The 27,654-nt window shown below is 39.9% G+C and overlaps 2 protein-coding genes across 2 annotated transcripts; both read right to left on the bottom strand.

Moving 5' to 3' along the window:
* Nucleotides 1-4,255: 4,255 nt before the first annotated feature.
* LOC145735674 (uncharacterized) lies at nt 4,256-4,771 on the bottom strand. Its single transcript, XM_081989655.1, has one exon. The coding sequence runs from the start codon at nt 4,769-4,771 to the stop codon at nt 4,256-4,258; it is 516 nt and encodes a 171-aa protein (XP_081845781.1).
* Nucleotides 4,772-20,819: 16,048 nt separating this feature from the next.
* LOC145735191 (uncharacterized) lies at nt 20,820-21,966 on the bottom strand. The gene is made up of 2 exons (XM_081988993.1): nt 21,253-21,966; nt 20,820-21,165 (listed from the first exon to the last, which is right to left on the bottom strand). The coding sequence occupies exons 1-2, from the start codon at nt 21,381-21,383 to the stop codon at nt 20,955-20,957; spliced, it is 342 nt and encodes a 113-aa protein (XP_081845119.1). The 5' UTR covers nt 21,384-21,966; the 3' UTR covers nt 20,820-20,954.
* Nucleotides 21,967-27,654: the final 5,688 nt, after the last annotated feature.

The raw sequence follows: 27,654 nt of genomic DNA, 5'->3' as shown, positions 1-27,654 counted from the left end.
TGTTGTCTAAACAACGTCCTCGTGTCAATCTCCTCCTGCCTAGATTGAACGGCTAACGTGATCGCCGACGATGCAGCCGATAACCGTTCAATATCGGTCAACATGGCCTTGCGAAAATTTGCTGGCACACTAGGCGCCCACGAATTTTCAGCACTTCCAATATTACGAGAACTCATGACTGCGGACTGAATAAAACACCCTTAAAGGACCCGTTTTATACTGTCGCGCCAACCAATCGCGTCGCTCCGTTCGACAAAACCGAGTAGGCGGGGCTTGTTAACGGACTCGCTCGTCTGTTAAAAGTCAAATTTCTTACTGTCAACAAATTGCAGTACAATAAACACATATAATGGTAATTAGTTAATGGTATAAAGTTAATTTGCATTTTTCTAAACGGAATTGCAAAAACAGCACGAAAAAACACTACATTATGTAGACAGTATTACGTTTTATCAATTAATTTGTGGTTTGATTTTTTGAATTCGATGCAAAGCCGCCGAGTGGAATTTTTACTTTGTTGGCGTCGTCGTCTTTGTTTACGTAGGTAAACAAAAAAAAAAAACAACACACAATAAATTGAACGAACTTTCTTTTTTCAACTAATTTGTCGTTCTGAAAAGAACCAATTTTTTTGCATAAGAAAATGCGTTTTTTAAAAAGACATTTTCTTACCCAGGCAAACAACTTCATCAACCTGCTTTCGCACGGCTTTCAAAGTTGCTGCCATTTCGGTACGCAGTGAAAAGTCAAAGTCTATTTCCTCGCACTCTATTATAGTTTGTCTGATGGCGGCAAAGTCCTCACGAATTAAAGTTGCCATCTGTGTAGCCGGAATAACAGCCGCGTCAGTCGTTTCTTCGGCCCGGACATTCACCGATGAATCGACAATATCGCCTTCGTCGTCGGATGATATTTCATTAATACCGTGAAGCAAATCTTCATCGATCTCCAAAGGAAGTGCTTCACTATATGATTCGGAACCACGAGACGACGTAGGCGATGACACTGACTGTTTCGAGCCGCTATCCGAAGATGACGAATGAATAATCATTCGCCGTTTCTTCTTCGGCGGCACATACCCGCTAGTTGACGGTAACTCGTCATCGTTGGAAATTACTCGGCGCGACGTAACGATACACAGTACTCGAAAACGGTTGGACACTGACTGAAGGCGAAATGGCGATGCGTGACGCGGCGTCGACGACTGTGGTGACGTAGCCAAAGGGCGTGGCACCTCCTCTTGATGAGAGGACATGTCGTCTTCCTCAGGGTATCTCAACTCAAGGTCGATGGTTGATCTCCAATCCGCCTGGTCCCATCAACACGTAATACCGCCGTGTCCAATGGGGGCAACAATAATTGTGGCAGCGACAATAATCGTGGTGGTCCACCATTATTACCGCCATCACCATCAACCACATTGCCACCATCGGGACCAACGACTACAGCATTGACGTTTTGATGGGCCCGTTTCCGTATATTATATACGACTACAGGCGGATCCGGTCTTACCGTAAACGCTTCGCGGTGTACCACATTCCGCGTTGTGAGCACGGTAGTAGGAAATGTAAAACGACCTTGCATCGGATGTGGCCCCACGAAAATTCGAACCTGTGCAGGATCGCCGACTCGCGACATGGCGACATACAACTGGCCGTGAGCAAAGCAGCGACTGGTGAGCGCAATCCCTACCCGCTTAAAAGTTTGTCCTTGCGACTTGTTAACAGTCATAGCGAATGCAAGGCGTACCGGGAATTGAGTTCGCTGTATGGGCGAAATCAATTCTGGAACGGTACTGCGCAATACCATACGTGGTAGCCAAACTATTTTCCCCTTAGACGGTCCAGTCAATGTTTCCAATTCGAGCAATTGATCCTGCATTCTTCTTACCAACAACCTGCATCCGTTACACTGTCCGTTACCCAGATCGATGTTGCGCAACAACATCACTACGGCTCCAACTTTTACCGCAAATCGTGCGGCGGCAAATTGGACGTATTGATGCCATTGAGAACATCAACGGGCACGTACAGGTCATTGGGTTCTTCGTCATTGTTGGTGGTGGTGGTGGGAGGTTGTTGAGCTGCTGCTGCAGCTGCTTCTCCGGGTACAATATTGGCGACGACATCTTCTGTGGCTGGTGGAATGGCTTGTACCACAGGTGGTGGTGGTGGTGGTGTTCGCACAATCCCATCGTCGTCCATACAGATGTTCAGCATCAGTTGTTCGATTGCATCGTCGCCAATATCGTTATTGTTACGATCGGAGGGTGGTGGTGGCATTCCGTTATTGGCTTGTGGTGCTGCTGGTTGATCTGGACACGATCTGGCTCTCAAATTTTCAGAGAGACTCTGCTTGCCTGGCATCACGTAATGCCAGAGAAAACTACTCAAAACCGATCGATTCAGTATCGACATTGCATTCCCATGTTCACGCATCACAATGGGCAAGGTTTGACGAAAGTCCCCGCCAAACACAATCACTTTGCCGCCGAACGGTACTTGAGAGCGCGTAATGTCTCGCAAATAACGATCGACGGCCTCCAAAGCAAATCGACTGGTCATTGACACTTCATCCCAAAAGATGACGTCCACTTCAGCCATCCGCTTGCTGCGATTGTGCTCAACGGGCCAGCCCACCGTGGACGTTTCGTTGAGGTCCAAGTCGATCCGGAAGGCCTTGTGGCACGTCATGCCGTCCATAATTAGGGATGCTGCAATTCCCGTCCACGCCACCTTCAACACTGTCAATCCATGTATATACCGGCTCGACTTTAATCGAGCATTTAATACGTTATACAAAAAGGTTTTGCCCGTGCCAGCCGGGCCATCAATATAAAACAAATTCTGGCAATCGCGAACATTAGGCATCGGTGGCAATACATGATTGGATGTGTTGGTTGGTGTGATGCAACCGTCATTGACTCCTTGTTGGTCTCTATTCTGGTCCTCGTCGTCGTTGTCGTCGTCATCGGACTGACCAAATCGATGGAGACGTTGCGACACTAACCACTCACTAACACCAAAATGAAAACACGCATCACCATTGTTTAGTAAATTTTTTCGCCGTAAAATGGCAAACACTATACGACGGTAGATGCCAAGCTGTTCTACCGTCAAACTAACAACACGGTATTTAGAGCAATACTCCTCCCAAGCAATCCGTTCACGATTACTTTCGTCTATCTGTCTATCTATCTATCTTTCGTCGGCATAATTATCGTCATCATTGCGGGCAGCAGCAACTGCCCCGCCACCCCTTCCACCGCACGACGCCCGACGCAACTACCTCGGTATCTGCGTCATTACGTCCGTCATCGTAGGATATTGCTTCGGGATCGTGCAAACCCAACCTGGCCAACGTCAAGTTATCGTCATTACTATTTCTCGCCAAGATCGAATCGATCTGTGCAATGGCAAGATGATAGGCATGACCGTATGAAGTGGTGGTGGGACGTGGACCCAATACCAAGTCGGCAATGATGTGCGGAAACTTGAATTTGGACCAAAGCGCTAAAACATTGACCACATATGATTGGCCCGCGTCCAAACTGACCAACACTAATAAAGAATAAAATTTACGTAAACGATATGGTGCCGCACGCGTCGAAGCTTGTTGCATCGCACGGTCAAATATATCAGTGTTTGCGGAAAGACCGCGACGCACACACGCTTCACGATACGTGTCGCACACGATAGTTTCACCACCTGTCTGTGTTTGACCACTGTCCGAATCAAATGCACGGACAGTGCGCAGTTCGACAAATGATCGGCAGCCACGCACATGTTGCAACAGTGTACGCAAACAGTACAATTCATTGTTGTGCGTTGAATGACGACAACGCCAACCACATTACGATTATAAACACGTGATTGCCATTGACCGCGCTTTGCGTTCCACGTGTAATTTTCCGGGATTTCCCTATAAAATAAATCACGTGGCGCTCCCTCCATCTGGTTTAGCTTAAAGTAAGCCGTGAGTTTGGTGTCGATGGTGGCGCGTAGCAAAATCTGCCGCGTCCTCGTCCTCCTCGTACTCGATGGTCTGTTGGCCCTCAAGGTGAACAGGCAGACATACAACCAAATGACTTCGATCGCTCATCTTAAATTGGAACAGGCGCCAACACGCCTCCATTGAACATTGAACTTACATACCTACAGTCTAGGTCATTACTAATCTCGTCCCAATTTATAGTGCGATGGACTTCATATTTCGCTTCCATGCGACACATGTCCTCACCCTTCGTTACGTATTTCTACAGATATTTGACGGATGCCAAGGATCCGACGCACTCAAAATTGATGTGACTCTGATATTTGAGTGCCGCGTAACGATTGTAAGGCACGATATCGGCATTGGTGTACGTAATGTTGTTCGAAATGATCATGTGATTGTTGCGACGTCGACGATATTCAGGGTGTCCATTTTTGACCGTTGAAGCGTTATAGTTTAAATTAGTGACCTCCCGTAGGGCCTTTGGAAAATACTTTTTGCAGGTACCGTCCGCTCTCAAACAGGTAACGTTTGGGTCGCGGGTCGGTCCTCTACACTTTGTATGCAGATAAAAGTCGGCTACCGTTCTATACAAAATCGGTTCGACTTGATAGTCCGGTATCTCGGCTGAAACGACATCGTCGACGCGCTCACGGCTGTTAAGTTTGTCGCGCGGTGAAAACGTCACCAAAATGTGAGCATGAGGCAAGACTCGTTTCTGAAATTCTCTCGTATATAAATAGTTATGGACGGTACCGTATAATTGTTTCTTGACCATATCGTCCATAAACTCGGTTAATCTAATGTGGAATGCGCGACAAACCAAATCAGGACGGTTTGGCCATTTCTGTATGTAAGCGAGGTTGTTTTGGATCTCTGACCAATTCGGGTTCGTCGTAAACGTGATAAAGAGATCCGGCCATGTTTTGCTATCACATTAATCGCATCGAGGTACTGGCGATTCGTGAATCGCATTTCACGTCTCGACGACACAGGCAAAATGAAAATTGACCCAACTCGATAGTCTGTACCAGCCGCGTTAGCCCTTGTCTCCAAGTACCTTAACAAACTACCGTAACTGGCTCGCCATCTAAATAGCTGGGGGGTTTTATGCCACCACAGCTCGTTCGCCTCCACTTTGACATAAGCGTCCACTACGTATTGTTGAAACAATTTGCCGCCATTGTGCAAAATTAAAAATTCATTTAATTCACGGGTAGGCGAGATCGTGGAGTCGGCCCATTTATTGAGGTTTTTAAGTTCGTGTCTACCCAGCCGTCTCGTGGTTAGATGCACAAATCGACTTCGAAGGGTGGTTCGTTTACAAAAACGGCCGCAATTTCAGAGTCGCACACGGGCAAACTGTAATTTCTTACTTCGCGATTAATATTGTCCGATAAAAATCCGATCACTAAACTGTCGAGAATGGCGTTTCTTTCCACGGGAGAGGTCGCGGCCGCCTGTTTACTTTGAATTACCTCACTGATGCACCAATGACCACTCACTCCTTCCGGATGAACATCGGTAGGAACAGTCGATTTGAACGATGCCATTGCAAACAAAAGAGTTAAAGGTTTAGTAATTTTGGCAAAATCTTTTATAAAGCGTCTATAATAACCTAATAAGCCTAAAAATGATTTGATTTCTTTTTGTGATCTTGGAATGGGAAAATTTTTTATTGCTGCTATTTTGTGAGGATTGGGTTTAACGCCATCGGTTGTAACAATATGTCCTAAATACTGTACTTCTTTTTTGAGAAATTCAGATTTATCTTACTGTATTTTGAAGTTGGACTCACGAAGTCTGAGAAAAACTTGTTTTAGTCTGTTTAAGTGTTCCTGCAAAGATGAACTAAATATAACAATGTCGTCAAGATAAACAAGACAAACTTCATTTTGCAAACCGCGTAAAATATTGTCCATTACTCGTTGGAAAGTTGATGGTGCATTTTTTAAGCCAAACGGCATACTCTTAAACTCGTAATGACCGTTTTCGGTGGAAAATGCAGTTTTTTGAATGTCTTCTGGGTCCATTTCAATTTGGTGGAAACCACTTGCCAAATCTAAAGTTGTAAAATAATGACTTCTGCCTAATTTATCCAAAATGTCTGATATGTTTGGTAACTGGTATTTATCGTCAATAGTTTTTTCATTGAGCTTTCTATAGTCAATAACCATTCTCCATTTTCGTTTTCCTGAAGCGTCAAGCTTTTTAGGAACTATCCATATTGGACTAGACCAAGGAGAAACTGAATCTTGAATGATACCTCGCTCAAGCATTTTTGAAATTTGTTGTTTTACTTCAGCCTTGTGAATTTCAGGGTAACGATAACTTTTTGTAAAAATGGGACTGTCGTTTGTTAAGTTAATTTTATGTATAATTTTGTTAGTGAAAGTAAGGGGAATTCCTTCGTAGTAAAAGATGTCTCTAAATTCATAGCATAGTTTTCTTGTGGTATTTTTCTCTTCAGGATTGCAATGATCTAGGCGGATGTTCTTTAAATTTTCTTTAAGAAGATCGTCATGATATTGTGTTAAGTCTTGATCTGTCTCCATTCTTTCAACAAAATTTACATCAAAGATATTAATTGGTTCGATGTCAAAAGGTTGATGAAAATGTAGTTTAATATCGGTTTTTAGGTGATTCCAAATTTTTGCCAAAATGTATGTAATTTAAAATACCTATTCCTTTTTTAATGTAACTGGAAGTTTAATTATTTGTTGGGTTCTTCCTGGAATTATGATTGAATTATTCTGAAAATTAGAAGAATTTTAAATTTGTTTTTCCTCAAATATGAATGGAATTTTAACATTTGGTCTTTCAATCTTTTCAGAACTAAAGTTAACATTTGCGTTTAGTTGTTTTAACATATCAATTCCTATTAAACCGTCGTATTTTTTGGAAAAATAAATTAAGTAAAATTTATGTTTTCCTGTAGTTTTAAAAATTTCAAATATAGGAATTTCAGCTACTTCATCATAAAAGGTTACACCATGTGCTGTTTGAATGTAAAAATTTTCTTTAGAAATAAAATGGTTATAATAATGATATGCAAGTTTAGGGTTTATTAAACTACGAGAACTGCCGGTGTCAACTAAAAAGCTAGCGTTAATTTCAGGAACATAAATATAGGTAAGGTCGGATCGTATTGTATTCAGCTGTATTATGTGAAAAATTTTCTTGGGGTTCAAGTACCGATGGGTACTAGGGTTGTTCACCTGGATAATAGTCATTTTGGGAATTATAATAGGATTCATTGTAATCTAAATTCGGAGCATATATTGAGGAGAATTATTATAAACTTCAGAATTTTCAGAATTAATCTGGAATGTTGCAGAAGAATCATTATCAGGCAAGACGAAATGTTGAGGTGTTTCTTCGGATGTAGATGGGTATTCATTTATTTGTTGATTAGTTAATTTTTCATTTGTTGGTTAGTTAATTTTTCATTTTCGTTTACAATCAAAGAACTTAATTTAGCAAATAAGAGACTTCTGGCGTCTTGAATATGCATTCCGAAATTTATAGGAGTTTCATTTTTTAAGGGTTTAATGGAAATTAAATCTTGGATTAGACAATCAATACCTCTTTGGTCTGAGTAACGTAACTACGTTCAGAGCGTTTTTGATTTGTTGCCATGTTTTCAGTTCAGATCTAGAGCCAATGAGATCTGCTGCTCTCCCACGTAATTTTCCCAAAATTGTGTCTAAAAGTATGATATTGATTGCGTCAGTTGGGTCATTTGCATTTTGAAAGTTTATCAAGAAATTTTCACAAGAACAATTAAATCTTTGCAACAATCTTGCATTACCATCGAAATGTGGTATATTGTCAGCTTGATATCTGAGAAGGGAAATATCTTTGTTACTCATTTTAGATTGAGATATTGTCACACCCGTGTTAATAGTTACGGTGCACCCCCAGTATCCACCATAGTCAGCAAGGTTAGCGTAATGAGGTCGCTGACGAGTATGCACCGTAGCTCGGCTAAATCACCGAACTCTGGGGTCATCCCCAGAGGGAGGTCACGAGCGACAGTCCGAACTTTCTAGTGCCCGGACGGCTCGTTACCCTGTTGCAGTGCCTTAAGTAAATCCTTTGGGCGTGTCGGACATAGGGGCACCCTGCTCGTATCGAGCGGGTTCCGCTTGGCGGCACTTCCGAAGGCCTTACGCACATACACCCACACCCACACACCCCCTCTTGGACGGTGTTCGATGCTAAGAGTAATACAGTGCCTAATAAAGAAGACTTACTTGAGCTACAGTCTTGTTTCTCTTCCTACGCTACCCCCTAAACGTGACAATATACCAGGTGTCCAAGAGCACCCTGGACATAGGAGATTAACATGGGAAAACGGTTTTGATTTTTTTGCGCCTGTACGGTTGATTTGATTGAAAAATCGTAATAATGAAAGTTGTAGTACCTATCACGGACTAGTTTTCTGTATTTTTTCGGATCTCTAACTTGAGCCCTTTCGTCGTAAAACACGAACAAAAATGAAAAAATTTAAACTTTTGGCCTGCCCTGTATAGGCGGTTGTCCGGCAACGGGTAAACAGGTCATTGTTGCTGGTAAGAAGTAAAGTCTTAATCTGACTTTTCTGTGTAGGTAGCTAAATTGTGGTTTACTAAAGAGTAAACGAAATTGGTAAGAAGATTTATTGACTGAAATCTTCTGGGTGAAACGGAGACAAAATGTTCTGTCTGGGTGACGTGGTGACCACTTGAGCAGTGGAGCAATTTTACACACGAAAATGGGACTTTTAACGATTTGTTTTGGACTTAACAACCTGGTGGAGTAGAAGTTACACTGAACGGCGACGTGCCTGCCCAGTAACAAACTAGATGGCAAAATTATCAGGGAAAAGCGCTTTCTTGAACGTTTCTTCCACGCTTTATTTTAACTTGTTCTGAACCCCACAGGAGAATAAGTATCACCGTCTTTCGGGGTGATTGATGATCTTTCGGGAAGCGTTCCATACCCCAGGCTTCCATACTCGCCGATGCTTTGCTGCGTTCTGCCGTTTTATTTTAAACGACCGCTTTGCGGCGCTTTGAATAAATGTTAGGCCCCGTTTTTACGCGCAGTTGTCTGGAGCTTGCGTACCAGACACTGAGTGATACCGGTGTTGCCGGTTGAAACGTGAAATGCATATCCTAGTATGCTTTTGCATGTGTTTTTGTCAGGGACGCGTGTTAAACGTTTGAATTTTCACAGTGACAACCGTGGTTAGTCTCTCGAGAGATTTTTATAGAAATTCAAGGTTGTCTGGCTATTTTATGCTGCGCAATTTAAATGCGAGAATAAATGATTTCGTTTTTGTATAGGGTAATATACAACAATTCTAAGTGCCGGTACTTTCACATCAGCATAACTTTTTTATTCTATGGAAACTGTGAAATCAGACCCTACTATTTTAAAATATACTTATTAAATAATACTTATTAACCCTAGCGTAGTTAGAACATCTTTCTTTTCTCAATACTGTAAAGAAGTTACCTAGATAGCTGAATCTAGAAACCAATTTCAAAGTACTTAACAAATTCCATTAAAAATTCTGCGGAGTTTGTGGTAGTAAGTACCCGTCATGGCTAACGGCCCCGTCACTTCTTCGTATGCGTACGTCTATGCGGTTTGGTTCCATATTGTTTATTAGAAGTAAAGTGTAAGATATGTAAAAAAAAGATTTAGAGACATCAAATTAACTCAATACCTTTAAAAGTACTAAAAATGATACTTACAAATAAACCGTTGTAAATTCGTACACAGTTTTTCAAAAACACCAAATAAACTTAACTAAATTTTCCACTACGTTTTGGAGGTGCTTTGTATAAAATAAGTTATTGTATAAAATCGACTTCATTGCTAGGTACTGAAACAACTGATAAGAGCCAAAGTAGATGTCGAAATAAAGTCTATGATTTTTAGAGACAATTCTTTGTCACAGATGCATAATAACAGCAACACTTGAGCCCAGTGCAGTTAGCTCAGGCTCAATTTCCGTTGTCGAGCCCTGGTATATTATGAAATCATAAATTTGACCGCTCTGACCAGCCAAGACGAACAATTTGATGCCCCATTTTTTGGTTTGTTTTTTATATATTGTTTTATATTTATCTGTCCTTTGAAAGGCACCATTTGTTCATCTATGCATAAATTTGTTTCTAGTGGAAGTTCCAAACATCTGCTTCTTATAGAATTATAAATTGACCTAACTTTCCATAACCGATCTGTATTTCCAACTTCTCTAGCGGTAATATCCACTAAATGAATGCTTTGACGCAATTTGGAAAATCTTTTTAGGGTCATGTTCTCTTTGTTTATGGAAATACCAATGGAAGAATCCCAATACATTTTTATTCTCGGTAAGTTCAAATTTCCCATCAATATGTGGATTCCAACAAATTTTTTTATTTCTGCAATATTTGTTGCAGAAAATCTTAGAACTGTTGTGCGTGAGTTGCATATAGATTGGTTTTAGCAGACATTTCGTCATAAATATATTCTGAAATAGATTTTTCAATAAACGTTATTGGCTCCGGCAAATCAATCACTTCTTCTTCGAAAGAATCCGCCCAATTCACAGATCTTGTTTCATAGAAGGCGTCTTTTATCCATTGCACCTTTTTTTTTTCGGTCAAGTCATACTTTTTATAAAACTCTGAAATATCCAATTTCTGCCCTTCGTCGCACTGCGGCGTAACATGACTTTCCAGGGTCAGATGAGGCTGCTTCAATATCGACATCACCCGCGCATATATTGGGCTCTAAAACATACAATTTCTAAATTGTACTTGGAAAAATGGGTACAAGATATGTGTACCATCTTTTATGTAATCAACATCGATGTCAGGAGTGATCTCTATATCTCTTTATCAGATCTGTGATAAAGAGATATAGATTTTTATAATTGGAAGTACATAAAAAATTATCAAATAGTTTTACCTGTTTCGAACAGAGCACGATCACACTATTCAGGTGGTTCAACTTCCATCATATCATCATCGCTTCCTAAATGTAAAATGTATTATTTATTTTATAAAAAACTCTCAAACCTTTACTTCTAGAACAATCCGTTTTTTCCCAGCCATCATCTTCATCAGATAACACATCGATGTCAGAAAATGCATCGTTTTCAATTATTTCCAGCAGCTCTTCGTCTGTGAGATTTGTTTTCTCCAAGCCTTCTACTAAAAAAAAATCAATATGAAACTAAAAAAACGCTTTAGTGTAATTTTTACTCCTTATGTACTTTTGTCCATCTCAATGGACATGTTTATAAATATACGACTAAGTGACAATACAGCTTTGACTACACTCACTACAGTTGGATTATCTTTGGCAAAGTTTATACTTACGATTTCTGTGCAAAAACACCAATATTTTTCAAATTATCACTAATTTACGAACAAACTTATAACCGCGTGTTTACGTACCGGCGTACACTACGCAACAGGTGTTTACACTGCTTTATTTTTTAATTATTATATATATATTATATATTTAATTATTACTATTTTTATTTATTGAGAAGATAATCGATAGATGGCGCCATTCGTTGTATTGCGATTTGTGATGGTCTATTGGAGTGTACAGAAAGTATTTTAAGGCTATATATATTTTTTTTAGTAGTACAGCTATTGTATTAAAATGTGTCCACTGGGGTGGACGAATCCTCCGAAAGGGTTAATAAAGCAAATTAATTGCAGAACACTATAAAAATTTAATAAAATCGATTTTTAATAAAAAAACACACTTTTTGAATTTTTGAAAAAGATAAAAACAGTTAAAATTACAGTTTTAATGGTGCAAAATGATTGCAGAACACTTTAGAATTTGAATAGATTTAATTTTAATCAAAAACACATATTTTTAATTTTTAAAAATTTTTGAAAAAATACAAAATTAGTCAAAATGACAATTTTAATAAAGCAAATTAATTGCAGAACACTATAAAAATTGACTAAAATCGATTTTTATAAAAAAAAAACGCAATTTTTGAGTTTTTGAAAATTTTTAAAAAAGTTAAAAACAACAATTTAAATGGCTTATCAATCTATTGGCTACAAAGCCGCTCAGATGTAGAAGATTGGTGTCGGCGTTGCGCAGACTGTTTCAGTAGCAAGGGTCCCAAAACTCGGAGCCGAGGATGTGTGAAGCAGTATAATGTCGGAGCTCCGTTTGAGAGGATTGCCGTTGATGTAGCTGGACCTTTTCCCAAAACTAATTCCGGAAATCGCTACGTCTTGGTCGCAATGGACTACTTCAGTAAATGGCCAGAAGTGTACGCAATACCAAACCAGGAAGCCGCTACTGTAGCAGAAGTTCTGGTTGACAACTTCTTCTGCAGATTTGGAGTACCGAGGGAGCTGCATTCGGATCAAGGGCGTAATTTCGAATCGGCAGTATTCACGAAAGTGTGTGACCGATTGGGAATTAAGAAAACCAGAACTACTCCATTACACCCACAGTCAGACGGAATGGTGGAACGTTTCAACCGGACAGTCGTCGATAACAATCAGACAGATTGGGATCAGCACATTCCGTTGTTCCTGATGGCTTATCGATCGGCAGTACATGATTCCACTGGCAAAACACCAGCTAGTGTTGTCTTTGGAAGGGAGCTTCGTTTGCCAATGGATCTTTTTTTTGGACGACCGGAAGAACCCCCAGCCTCTTGTGATAGCTATTCAGAAAAATTGGCGCAACGCTTGCACGTGATCCATGAGGAAGTCCGGCAGAAGTTGAAATTTGCAAGCGACCGACTAAAGACAAGATATGACAAAAGGGCCAACAGCAGCGGATTCCAAGCCGGTGATCAGGTCTAGTTATACAATCCTGCTCGAAAGAAAGGAAAGTCACCGAAGCTACAGAGGTCATGGGAGGGACCCTACGACGTTATAAAGCGTCTGAACGACGTCGTCTACAGAATACAGCGAGGACATCGGGCGAAAATGAAAATAGTTCACCTGGATCGACTTGCACCTTACCGACCACCCAAAGCTGGTGGAGTTGATGATCGGGACGATCAACTCTAGGAGGGGGGCAGTGTTGCGAAGCGAACTTTTGATTATTAGTTAGGATTTCTTTAGTTATTTGTTGTTACCCCTGTATGTTATGTTGCTTTGTTTACGTTCTACATTCTTTTGTCTGTGTTCTAGAAAATCCTGGCTCCGTTGCTTATATAGAGAGAGATTTATGTTATAGCTTAATGAGTGTGAGAGAGAAAGTCTGTTTCATGAATACTTGGGAACTTTCTAGAAACCATGGAAGCCTATATAAGCAGCTGAACCAGGCCTGGTTAGTTAGTTGTTGAGTTGATGGTTGTAGTGAAGTCGAAGTTGTCAGATTGCGAGGTTAAGTGTCAGTGTCAGTTTATTGTTTGTAAACAATATACAGTGTTGTACAAGAAGTGTGTCATTAAGGAGTACGACGGTACAATACCAACGATGCACATTAGGATTCTGCCCACAATAAAAAACAGTAGGAACACTAATAACTGAACACTTCGCACGTTGAACACTACCGGCACGATGAATGCTAAGAATAGTATAATATACCTATAAATTAAATGTACGTACAGTATTTAGGGTATTTACACTGTGTACTTTCGATATTTATAATAGTTACGATATTTACAGACAGGCCTGTTTATCTAACTTAGAACTAAACTTAATTATCAAGAGACATTATATTTCTTAATTCTATTTTTATGAACCTTAATCTGCTTGTTGTTATTGTCTTTAACAATGCAATTTGGACCTTCAATTAATATGACTTCAAACGGACCATCAAACCAAGAATCTAGTTTTTGACGATCTTCGTTGGTTATAAGCACAAAATCTCCCGGGCTTATTTGTAGTCGACTAGTTTGCTGATCATAATACAACTTACGCTTTTGTTTGGTTTTTTCAAGAAAGTCTCGAGCTTTATTTTGCGCTAACTGCAACCGAAATCGAAATTCTTGATCATACGATTCTAAATTGTATAAAGGATCTACACGAGAACCATTAAATATTTCAGGTAGGTCTGCTCTTTTACCAAATACTAGCTCGAAAGGTGTGTAGTTATGATAAGTACTAGGAGTCGTATTATAACAAAAAGTGTAGTAATTTGTCCATATATCCCAATCTGTATGAGCTTGATCAATGTACATTCGCATAAATTCATTAAGAATGGTTTCTCTCGCATCCACCTATGGACTGACTGTGATACGCAGTGCTAGTTTTATGCGGCGTATTTAACATTTTTGCTAAACTTTCAAAAATTTTATTCTTGTATTCTGTTCCTAAATCAGTTCTTACTTCTTTTATAGGTCCATATACTAAGATAAATTTTTCAAAGATAGCTCGTGCTACTGTGGAAGCTTCTTTATTGGGTATTGGAAGTATTACGATGTATTTAGTTAGTTCACATTGCAGCGTCACTGCATAGCAGTTATTGTGATTTGATTTTTGAAGTGGTCCTATTGTATCTATACAGACAATGTCAAAAGCTTTTTGAGGAGTTGGAGTCAAAGTTAAAGGTTCTATGTGTTTAACGGCGGCCTTATTTACCTGACACTTATGACACTGCCTAAGATATTTAGCGATGTCACGTGACATATTTTTCCAGAGATAAAATGACCTTAATTTTTTCAATAATCTTTTCTGGCCACAATGTCCACCTAACATAGGATCATCATGAAATTGTTTGATTAAGTTAAGTTTCTCGTCATTGTCTTTGATTAATTTTCTTTCTTTACATAAAACAATTTTAACTTTTGAAAGTATTTTATGCCCTACTTCCTTTAATTCATTTACGGTGCACCGTGTGAAAATCTTGTCATTTAAATTCAATCGCAAATGTGTAAACTTACTATCACCAGCCATGTTATTCAGCTTAGACAATAGTTTCGGTAATGAAAAATTGCCATTAGTAATTGAAAGCCAACAACGAGCGCTCTTTTTGCGACAATTAATAATAATGTGAATGCATTCTTTATCAATTTCAAATCTTAAGGAAGGAAATTTCAATACATTATAATTATTAAGGGCTTCATAAATCTGAGGTTCTTCAGTACGTGATAATTGTTTATCCCCAGTAGTAGTGTGTTTATTAAAATTTTGGTTTGTCTTAGTCATTGATCTGGTATTTGCTAATATTTGAGCCGTGTTTCTGATTTCCTGCAAATCCGAAATATTTATTCGAGATAAGGCGTCTGCGCCTACATTATCTGTTCCTTTTATATATTCTATATCAAAGTCAAAGTCTTCTAAATCCAATCGTATTCTGGTTAATTTGGACGACGGGTCTTTCATAGAGAATAAGTAAACAAGAGGTCTATGGTCTGTTTTTACTAAAAATTTTTGTCCATATAAATAACAACGAAAGTACTTTATTGCCCAGTGAATAGCTGTGAGTTCTTTAAGAATAGTTGGTTTGTGAGACTCGCCTTTTGTAAACATACGAGATGCATAAGCTATAGGTAGTTCCTGACCATTAAAATTTTGTGAAAGAACTGCACCACAAGCAAGTTGGGATGCGTCAGTAACTAAAATAAACTGTTTTGAGAAATCCGGATATTGCAAAATGCGAGGACTAATTAGTGCTTGCTTTAAACGGTTAAATGAACTTTCGCATTCGCTTGACCATACAAACTCAGCATTTTTCTTAGTTAGCGAATTTAAAGGTAATGTGATAGTTGCAAAATTTGGTATAAACCTTCGATAATAGTTGCAAAAGGCAACGAACCTTTTTACCTCATCAGCAGCTCGCGGCGTCGGATATTTGTTTATAATATCGTACTTCGTTTCATCGGGCAAAATACCTTTGTCTGTTATTTTATGACCTAGAAAAGTGACCTCTTTTCTAAAAAAATTGCATTTCTTGGGATTTAATTTCAAATTGTACTTTCTGCAAGTTTCAAAAACACTTTTTAAATTATTCAAATGATGTTTTTCTGAACAGCCTATTACTATTAAATCGTCCATATATAAAAAAGCTTTTTCTGGAGTTATTCCGGCAAAAGCAATAGACATCATTCTTTGAAAACTGTTGGGACTGACTGAAAGTCCAAAAGGCAATCTGGTAAATCGATATGAACCTTTATCGGTGCTAAATGAAGTCAAATCTCGCGATTCTTCATCTAAAGGTATCTGATGGAATCCTGATAACAAATCGACTACTGAGAACCACTTTGCTCTACCAAGTTGATCTAAAATATCGTCTATGCGATTAATCGGAAACTTGTCTCCTATAAGTACCTTATTTACAGCTCTAAAGTCAATACATAATCTCCACGCTTTCTGATCAGTTTGCGATTTTTTAGGAACCAATAGAACCGGACTATTGTATGCTGAGCAAGATGGTTCGATTATATTTTTAAGTAACAATTTTTCGACTTGTCGATTTGTTTCATCTTTAAGTGCTCTGGGAGCTCTATAATTTTTAATATAAATAGGTTTTTTTTTAATAACTTTTAATTTTTGTGTGTAAAAGTTGTTAAATGTTAATTTATCTGTTTCTAATCCAAAAACGTCTGAATAATCTTCGCAAAGTTGTAGCAGATCTTTTTTAACAAAGTCTGGGACATCTTGATTAAGTTCTTTTAAGAGTTGAACATGTCTATCTTGATTTTCTGTTTCTATGTTGTAAATGTTAAATTTATCGAGACTGATAGTTTCAAGATTAGATATGTCTACAGTTACATTTTCAAATGTTGTGTTTAAGATTTTTACAAGCGGATGTTTTTGAGATACTATACTACGAGCTAAGTATACACCAGGCTTTAATTCTTTATTTAACACCACAACGTCGTGTGTCAAATGTTTCAAAACGTCAATCTCTCTAATAACTTCACATCTAGAAGGAATATGGAACACATTCTTTTCAGGACTGCTTAAAATTGGAATTGTTAACTTTTTGTGTTTTAAGTGTACCGTCATATTCCAGTTAGAATAATCTATTATTGATTGGTAAGCAACTACAAAATCTCTACCCAATATTCCGTCACATGGTATTGGAACATTAGAATCAACTATATGAAATTGGTGAGGTAACGTACACCCTTGGATAAAAATATTTGTGTTTGCAACACCTAATGAATTAGTTCGGTCTTCTGTGATACCTTTGATGCTAGTGGCTCGAGAAAAATCAACTATTTGATCAGGATTTACTGATAAACGTTTAAAAATTGATATGTCAGCTCCGGTGTCTACTAGTAGCGTACTAACTGAACCAGTCATTTCTAACTCAACTTTCACAAAATTTGAAAATGTCAGAGTAAAACTATATATGGTTACATATCGCCCAACCGAGTCGCTTCTTGGCTCGATTGGTGCTCCAATCCGTTTCCCGACTCCGAAAAGCCAACAAAATTAGGACTAGAGCCTCTATAGTACCTAGCAGATGTGTTACCACGATTAAAACCTCTATTAAATGTGCCTCTGCTTCTATTACTGCCTCTAAATTGTTCTCTATTGTTTCCAAAATTATTAGAATTTCTATTGTAACTGTTAGAATATCTATTGAAACTCCTATCGAAATGCTGGTTATAACTATTATTACGTGGACCTGTGCCCCTAAAGTGACGTCGCGCATTATGAAAATTGTTTTGCCTAAACTGAAAAATATTTGCCGAAGACGGTGCCAACGAACTAACATTCACAAACTTAGTAATAGTTTCCTGTACCGAAGAAAACGTGCCAGCCTCCATTATTAATCGAACTCTTTCACTACTGACATTTTGGCTAAATGCTCGCACAGTATTTTCAACCGTGTACCGTTGGGCAACTTCCGCTGGTACGCCCTCTGTAATATAGGCTGTTTGTAATTTTTGCGCTAATGCGTCCACTTCAGAAGCATATTTTGCGGCTTCTTTATCGTTTTGTTTCAGATGTAAAATTTTTGCAGTCAATAATTGTGAAGTTTCGCCTTTAATCGAATTTTGAAGTTTAAAAATTATGTCGTCAATTGTATTTTCATTCGTAATAAGACTTCGCGCTTTTCCGGTCAAACGAGTTTTCACGAAAGCTACAGCGTTAGCAAGTTGATTTTCGCAATTGTTTTTAAGTAAAGTTAATGCATCTAAAAATGACTGTAAATTTTCGGAGTTACCATCGAATTGACTTGGAACTAATTTACTAGCCAAACTAAAAAATTCTACGGTGCTTGTCGACATTTTTGATATTTCAACGATACTTTTTAAACGTTCTAGCAGTGTTTGTCTGGAATTAAAATTTAGTTTTTCAGTTTCTTTTATATAGGGCGCTGCTGCTGCCAATAATTCCTCTGGGCTCTGACTCTCTTTTAAAACTTGAGTTTTAAAGTTGCTTAACTCTTTTTCGATTAAACCAATCTGTACAAGTAATTTATTTACTCTGTCTAAATTTCCGCGTCTCTCGGTAGATTCTTTATTGATATTACTTGAAAAGCTTTTTGCAGTTTCGTAAATTTTCTTAACTTCTGTTAATCCTTTACTAGTCATTTATCAAAAATAATAAAATTGATCCAAATACTGCAGTTTAAAGATAGTAACTACAGAATAGTCATATAGACAATAATACCTATAATAAAATTTTTAAATGCCTGAATTGAAATCAACTTAAAAGTTTCATTATAAAACCCAGTTTAATAAACTATTTACTACGACTAATTATTGCTTACTTTTCTTTTGCACAGTTACACATAAGAACTTAACACTGAAGACACTTGAGTTTGTTGAGTTTGTGCACAATAAACAGCACATCACTATCACTGTACATACGCGCTGTCGCGCACACGCTTTCCGGAACAGCTCTTACGTTTACTTACTCAGCATTACGTTTCTCTTATAGATGCTAAAGAGACTGCTGCCATGTCGCGGCGGATCTGCTTCTTCATATTTTTCTTGACAGCCCGAATAATTCTCCACAATAAGAGCATTGCCAACATTGCGAAAATAAGATACAGAATCACTTTGACGTCTTTAGTGATGTTGTACTCAGCTTCTTGTACTATAAAATTGGAGTTAACTACGCCATTTTCCGTTACTTCTTGCTTGGTATCTTTTGACTTGGTTTGCCCCATCTTAGCTCACATTTATACCACGCTCAGCTCCTAAGCAGATTTGTCGGCATCGGATACATTACGAAACACAACCAATGGCACTACACTTTTCTTTTAACTTTTACTTTTTACTATTTAATCAGAAGTCCACGAAAAATTAGCAGGATCGCCATGTAAAGGTAGTAAATGATACTCGGCAAGTTCCCTGTATTCAATATATATTTGCTGAATAAATCGCTTATATTTATCGTACTCTATTATGCCTACTCATACAATATAATATAGGTTGCTGTGTATACATAAAATACTTATAATAGCGAACCGATTGATGCAATACGATTAATAAGAATACTTAGCTATGCATGTCAATGAACTGTTACAACTTCAACTAACTATGTTACACCCTTAACTGACCATGTTGTAAACATAGCTTGTGGATTAGTAAATTTACAAGATCCTTTAATAAAAGGATAATCATTAGTTTTGTTACACATTACTGTGATATTACCTAAATTTATATAAACATGTGTCTTGTTGTAGTGGATAGCACTGTGTCTTTTGTACACGTAATGTTATATTTGATAGATTATGTAGTTTTTATGCTAAATAAATATTATTAATTTTTTTCTTTTTCTAGTTATTCAAATAGAATAATTTAATTTTCAAAAATGATTTTTTTATTTGCAGCAAGGAAGTGGTTCTAATGTTTCCAGGTTAGCCAATTTACTACTACAATATAATTTTATTTTGTATTATTAAACTAACAACCCCAAACCCTTTAATAGCTTTAATAAAAAAGAAAACAAAATTAAGATCTCTACAAATGTATTTACAAAAATATCAGAAAGAGAAAAATCAGAAATACATACATACTCTAAAGTCAACAAAACTAACCAGCTAATGTTTTTTAAAACTACTAAGTAAAAAGGGAAATACATTCTCTTTCCAAAATGCTTCTGCTGCTTCTATTAAATTTTCAGTGAATTCTTGATCGTAGTCCACATACAACAAACTCACTTTTCCATTAGTTTCAAAAAATGGGTCTGCAACACAAAAGATACCCTTTTGTTTTCCAAAAAGGTGCATTTGCAACTGTATTTGTGCTTTACATTTATTCACAATTTCTCCATTCTTAATGTACAAACACACTGTTTTTTCTTTTGAAGGACACTTTATTTCCAACACATATTGTTCAGAGATTCCATCTGTTGATGCCCCTAGAAGTGGATGTCCTGGTGATATTAGCAAGCCTGTTGCTTTAAAGTTGATGTTTGTCAGTTTCTCAACTGTCTGCAAAACTTTCTTTTCCAATAGTTTTCCTCTTTTCATAGCATTGGTCTCTTTAATTTTAATTCCACCAGTTACAGATTCTATAAGTGAACCAGGGGCTGTTTTGCATTTCGCAAATTCATAGATTTTTGATGCAGTAACTCGAGCATATCTTAAGTCATGCCACAACTTTGAATCTGACTGCTCAGTTGTCATTATGCAGGCTTTTTGACATACATCAATTGACATTTGTGTACTTGCAAAGTTGCAAAATGCATCTGCATCATTATTACCACTTTTCTGTAAAAAAAGTACCACCAATTTATGGATACTAAGTTGCTTTTCAGTTGGTTCTTCTGAGTAGTGTTTGAGCAGCTGCATTTGAGATCCTGTTTCCTTAGCCTTCTGAATAACTGAAGACAAGAACTCATCAGGATTTGATTTTGGATTTACTTTTCCAGCTGAGGCACCAAAATCATCAAGTGTGATGAATTTAATGCTTGATCCAACAGAGGTTGGAATGTTGATTTTTTCCAGTAACATTTTACTTCTGTTGGTGATGGTTCTTCACTTCGTCTGTGCAGCCACATTAGGAAAGCAATCATATGTTTACAGCCTCCTAATAAACAAAATTAAATTATAAATAAATACTTGATAAAACATTAAGTAAAAATACCGGAAGATGCAGCACAGTCATGACAATCACAGCTAATAACTGTTTCTGCTTGCTCATCCAGAGTGATGGTTTGACTGTAAGATTTCCCTCTTACTTTGTGCTCTGGACATATTTTTCCTTTGACTGTACATATGTTAGCTTCCCGCTTTATTTGCACATACCCTATCGCAGAATCACCATAATTTTGCCTCCCAGCACTAAAACCAATATTGTTATTATTATGTTATTTTACAAAGTGCACCTTTCTACACATAACTGAATTATTTATTTTATTGTATTATTACCTTTCAGCTTTAACCCCACGAATTTCAGCACAGTGAAAAACATCACTTTCTGCAAAAAAATTAGCCACCATAACAGCATCCACTGTAGGTAGATTCCGTGAATCGGCTTTCACAAACCCTAACTCGGTCATGTTTAAAAAAAAATTAAAACAGTTGAACTCAACAGCACTAAACTCTTTCAAATTCAAAACAAAACCAAATTACCAAACACGAGACACAAACCGCAAAACGGCAAGGGCATGTCAAATGTCAGTACTCATTACTGTCAAAAAAATAGTATAATTTTATGTTGCAACGTTGTCGGATTGTCTTCTAATTCTTAATAATTTGTGTTTTTCATAGAATTGTAATATTTACGAGTTTTTCAATTTATGGTAAATAGTTTTATTTCTCTTTTGTACTAAAGGAAAAGACGTAGTTTTATAACTGACATCTCAGATATAAAAACCTCATAATATACCCACCCACACATACTTGTTTGAGTTTCTGTTAACTGCATTTTCTAATAAATATGGCAACATAGCTCAAACCTGAAATTATTTTGAAATTGTACTAACTGTATGCGGTGTGAATAGGCAACGTTTTACGGGTCTGTTACGTCAGGCCCATCATAATTGATTTTGCGCGGGAATAAAGTATGAAAATTTGTAGGATTTTCATTTCAAGATATCTTCACTATAACATAAAAAAGAAAATTAATATTTTGGGGTGGGGTTATTTTAATGACGTACTACTCCCTAAAATAAAAAATGTCTATAAATATTTTCTGTGCAAGAACCCTATTAGCGGGGTCCTTATGGTCCCCACTTTTGTGAACAAGTGTCGCCCGGAGTTGCTTCCACTCCGGAAGGATGACACGCCTGCCCAATAGGGCGTTGAATAGTATGGCAAGCTCGATGTTATTGAGCGCCTTAACATCAGCTACCCGGATCCCGTCGAGACCCGGGGCTGAGTTTTGCCAACCGCGCCTAGCGGCCCTGACATGTTCGACCGTAATAGGCCTTATGGGTGCTTCTTGTGCACCTCCGACGCCGACTTCCCTGTCGTCGGCCACCGACGGGGTTTCAAAAATCCCCCCGAACAGACTCTCGACGCCCTCGACCGAGGGTGTCTCTGGGTCGCTATCAAGCGACACTCCCTGAAGGAGAGTGTCTACTAGCCCCGCTGGGTCACGTCGGAATAGGTCCTGAGCCTTCTTGTAATTGGACGCGCGGTCATCACGTCCGCTGACCGTAGGAGCGTTGCGGTTTGGCCGTCCTCGGCCCATGGTCTTTGGGCTTGACAAGGGGACGGAGCCAGCTGCTGATGGCAGCTTGGAGTTCGGCTACCGTCCCGCTGATCGCCAAAGTAGCAATCTGCCTGAGGGGCATGGAAACGCCGTCGACCACTTCCACGAGTTCCCGAAGACACTGCTCGAACCCGTCGGGTAACAAAGCAGCAGTCTCCGTTCGCTCGCTTCCATGGCCGACGGCGGAGGCGGTTAACACTGAGGAGGGCTCGCTCACAGGCGTCAGGGATCCCACTTCAACTATTTCCAAGGAGGGCAAGCGTCGCGCGGCACGACGCTTTGTTGGACCATGACTCTCTCCCATTCATCTTTTCTCTCCCCTTCAACCTGTCAACCCTAACACATTCTTCCCTAACATGTTTGGCAGTTTCCCTGCCCCCCCCACAAACACAATGATCGTCCTCCCTTTTCAAACCAAACCTTTTTAGGTTACCATGTCCTGTCAACAACTGACTGCCCTTGAAGGACAATGGCAACCTATCGTGCCCTACCTCCCTACAAAACTCATATAATTCCCTCCCTTTTTCCGAACCGTCCCACTCCAATTGCCAATTACCAATTACCCAGTCTTTTTCTCTACGCCTAATCCCCTTCCTATCCCCTTCCTATCCCATAACTTAATATTACCTAGGTCCTGCTTCTCAGCTGCCACCCTGGCACCCCTAGCAACCCTATCTGCCCTTATGATACCTTTACTTTCCCGTTGAATCCATTCAAGCGCCACTGTCTTCCCACCCATCCTACAGCTCCCCACCCTATTCCTAATCTGTTCCACCAATTTATGGATACTATCCTTTCCAAGGAATTCTACCGCCAGCCTAGAATCAGTAAGGATGAGGAAACATCCTTCATTTTCCTTCTCCACCCATGCAATTGCCTCCTTAATTGCCAATAGCTCCGCCTCCAAACTGTTCCTCTCTATCTCGTCCCACTTCTGTGCAATGATCACCTCTTCTCCGACTACACCTATTCCAGTACCCCATTCACCCACTGACGCATCTACCCAAACCTTCTTCCACCCTTCATATTCCCTGTCCCCCTTGTGCCAAAGTTCCCAACCCGGAAAAGGCCTATCACATTCACTCGCCGCATTCATAATCTTTTCATCCTTCCTTTCCACTCTGAACTTCCACACACATTCCGCCAACAAATGCCAAGGCGGCATCCCCGTTATAACCCTCAACGTTTCTGTTGCCACTGTCCTATAACATCTTGCAGCAGCCAAAAGAAATTTTCTCTGAGCCGCCGCAAGATGCTTGATTACCCTAGAATCCCTCGCCCTTCCTCCCCAAACCTCTGCCCCATACAGAGCTGCTGGCTGTACCACCCTCTCCGCTACCATCTTGATCTTTTCCTTGTCTATCTTTCAGTTATTCCTACATAGACCAGCTAATTTAATCGAAGCCTCCCCCAACTTACCCCGTGCTATTGACACATGCTCGATGAAGAGAGACTTCTTGTCCCATCGGATACCCAACACCTCCACCCATTCCATGCATTCAACCCGCCATTCTCCCATTTTAACGACAGGAGGCCTAATCTTATTCTTTACCTCCACAAACATTGCTTTCGTCTTCCCCTGGTTGTACCCCATCCTGGTTTTATCCTCCCATGAGCAACATCTCCTCCACGCCTCCTGCCATTTCCTCTCAATCTCCTTCACTGACACACCAGCCACCAAAAGCACCTGGTCATCAGCAAAGGCCTGTCCATAAACTTCTCCTCTATCATCAGCCATACTAATGTTCCGCAGCCACTTATTCATACACACTAACCACAAGGTCGGGCCCAAGCTCGATCCCTGTGGACAGCCCCTTACAATGTCCTTCGTGACCCTTCCACTCTTCACCTTTCTCCCATTCAAAAAATCCCAAACACACTCCCTCATTGTGGCCGGAACTCCGTCCACTTGCATCCTCTCATCCACATATGGAGGCCACGCCATATTGAAGGCATTCTTCAAATCAAGCGTGACCACCAACACATGCCACCCTTTTCCTTTAAACTCCGCCATTTTCTCCATAATACTCTTCCATGCCCCAACCGTGTCTCTCCCTGACCTAAACCCAAATTGTCTTTCATTGAATAACCCCATTCTCTCATACCAATTTACCATTCGCCTATTCAACAATTTGTCTAGTATCTTTCCAAATGTAGGAAGCAGGCTGATCGGCCTTACCCCACCACTACTCTTGGGCAGCCATCTGACCCTTGCCTCCTTCCATACACTCGGAAAGACACCCAACCTTAAACACGCTCCATACAAACTAACCAAATCACCCTTCCATACATCCCATACATGCTTAACGCACTCATTGGGTATCCGATCGTCTCCACAAGCCTTCCTCCTCTTCAGGCTACTGATTACCCCTTCAATTTCCTGTTCTAGGAAAACCTTATCATATACCCCACATCCAGCAACTTTCCCAATCCCTGAATTTCTGTTTGCCTCATATTTTACTCTAGATTGTTCTTCTTCATCCGTAGGTACCGGATGATACTCGTCGAGCAGCGCAAGGTCCCAGTCATCACCCTCGTCCAATTCACGTCCGTCTCTCGTCATTAGTCGCTTTTCACCCCTCCTAACTCCCCATTTATTAATTGTCTCCCAAACCCTATCCCACCCTTCCTCTGTTGTGATTTCTTCTAAGTCTTTTAGTCTTGCTTCCGCTTTTTTACGTCTTATTAACTTCTTATATTTAAACTTTTCTTCATAGTACCTAAACTTTGTCAGTCGTGAGTCGATTCCTAGTCTGTTGTTGTATTGAAACTCTCGCCTAAACCCATTCACTCTCCTCTTTACTTCCATCAATTCGTTATCCCACCAATCATTCAATTCTCTTGCAGATACTTTCACTCTCCTGATTAACCTGCAGGCTTCGCTGCATTTAGTCTGCGCCCTAACCGCTTCCAATTCTACCTGTTCTTTACTGTCCATAGTCCCCCAGTCATGTCCCTCCAGTAACCCCTTAAAATTATCCCAGTCTGTCCGCCCGAAATCATATTCCCACTTGTCCGTTGTCCTACTGTCCAGTAATCCTTTGACCGCGTAGGTGATGTACTTATGGTCACTGAGAGTCTCAATATCTTCCACTCTCCAATCAACAATTTCAACTCCCCTAGTCCATGTCACATCCACCCAACTACGCCCATTCACGCTTTCAAAAGTAGGTCCCTGCCCCGAATCATTCGCCAACTCCCACCCAAACATTATTGCCAGCTCCAACAACTCCTCGCCCCTGGGGTCGGTAATTATACCTCCCCAAGCCTCATGCTTGGCGTTGAAGTCGCCAGCAACAATGGTGGGTCCCTTATGCCTCCCCCACTCAGCCATTCTACCTTTCACTCGTTCATTCGTCCTTCCACCCGGTTCATCATACACGGCCACCACTACCATGACCTTTCCTCCCAACTTAACGTTTACCTTAACCACATTCTCATCCGTCTCACTAGAAATTTCCCACCCCTTAACGCCTTCTCTCACCCACACCTCGGCCTTACCGTTAGCCTTTCCAAACTTCTTAAAACCCATCCATTCAGTTTCACGCACATATGGCTCAGATACCATAACTACATCCACCCCTCTCTCAGTCACGTATTGTCTCATTACGTCCGTAGCGTCTCTCCCCCGTCCCAAGTTTACTTGTAAAAATTTTGTCCCCATTTAATAGCTTGTTATGCCCCTGCGCTGCTCCACCTTTCTCCTGTACACCGGGCACCTCTTGTCTATCGCCATATGCCTCCTTTCCCCAATAGCCACCCCAGCCCTTTTACAGTTTGCGCAGTCCCACTCAACATCCTTCTCACATTCACGCCCCTCATGCTCACTTCCACATCTGTAACAACACTTCGCTTCCTTACAACGACCGCCCGTATGACCGTACCTACTGCACCTGAAACAGACTCCAATCTCGGTGCTTTCCTCCACATAGATCACCCGCATGTCTAGGTAGATCCTTTCAGCCTTAACCATCTTCCTGAATGTTTCTCCTCTCATTTCCAAAATTATGTTTTCCTTGAACTTATTAAGGCACGGCTTCCTATACACCACTCTCATGCCTTCCTTCCAAAAAACACTCTCTCTCTCCTCAAACAGTTCCGGATTCTCATCAAGAACCGCCTGAATAATTTCCTCATCCTTATAACCTTTCTCTACTCCTGATAACTTTAACTTTGGTAGAATTCCACCCGTATTTCCCAACATTATCCCATCAACACCCTCCATAAACACCCTAACCTTTTCATAGTCCTCTAATTTTTCAAACACTATTAAAACCTTTCCCTCTTCTACCTCCTTAATAGTTCGAATTGCCCTAACTCCCAAATCTTAATAATATCCTTTATTTCCCTTACCCATTCCAACCCCTTCTTTCCCTCTTTCTTGACCCTCAATTCATGTCCTTGCGTCGGAACTACTCGAGGTGGGGTTTTCCATCCCGGCCTTTCTTTGGCCAACCTAGCCCTCCCCAACTTAGCTACGTCCGCGAAAGTTTTCTTCTTTTTGGCAACCGTTTCCCACTCCGACTCACTCTCAGTACCCGTTTGCAACTGTTTACTAACTTTCCTATCCAAACTCCTATCCTCTACCCCAACTAGCTCTTTATTGTTCCCATTTCGACCTTCTTTAACCAACTCTCTACTTCCACGCCCCACTTTCACTCCCTCACTTTCCACTGCTCTTTTTTATCAAACCCCTCATACTCACTCTGCCAATCCTTTCTACAGTCTTTTGCCTCAATCCTTTGCAGTGCCTCCCTCATTTTCCCTAGTTCCTTTGTAATTTCTATTTCCCTCTGTAACCTACCTATCTCATGTATAAACCTATTCCTCTCTTGCTCTTGGTAATGCTTTAACCATGCAAAATTTTCCTCTAATTTCACAAAGTCAAGAACTTTCTCCCTGTACTTGGTTTCCAGTTCCGTATGCCTTGCCATAATGACATGCATCACCCTATTCACCTCCGCCATATCCCCAGTGTTAAACCTCATTTTTCCCCCTTTTACCGCCGACGTGCGTTCTATTACTATTCCCACCAATTCATTAAAACTAATCCTAACTTCCTTATCACTAACATTTCCCACCACTTCTACAACACTATCTTTCTTTCCCCCTAT

This window comes from Ips typographus, linkage group LG11 (genome assembly GCF_016097725.1).
Source record: "Ips typographus isolate SLU linkage group LG11, UJ_Ityp_2.0, whole genome shotgun sequence".
NCBI lineage: Eukaryota > Metazoa > Arthropoda > Insecta > Coleoptera > Curculionidae > Ips > Ips typographus.
The sequence above is the reverse complement of the archived record's forward strand: the minus strand, read 5'-3'. Positions and strand labels throughout refer to the sequence as shown.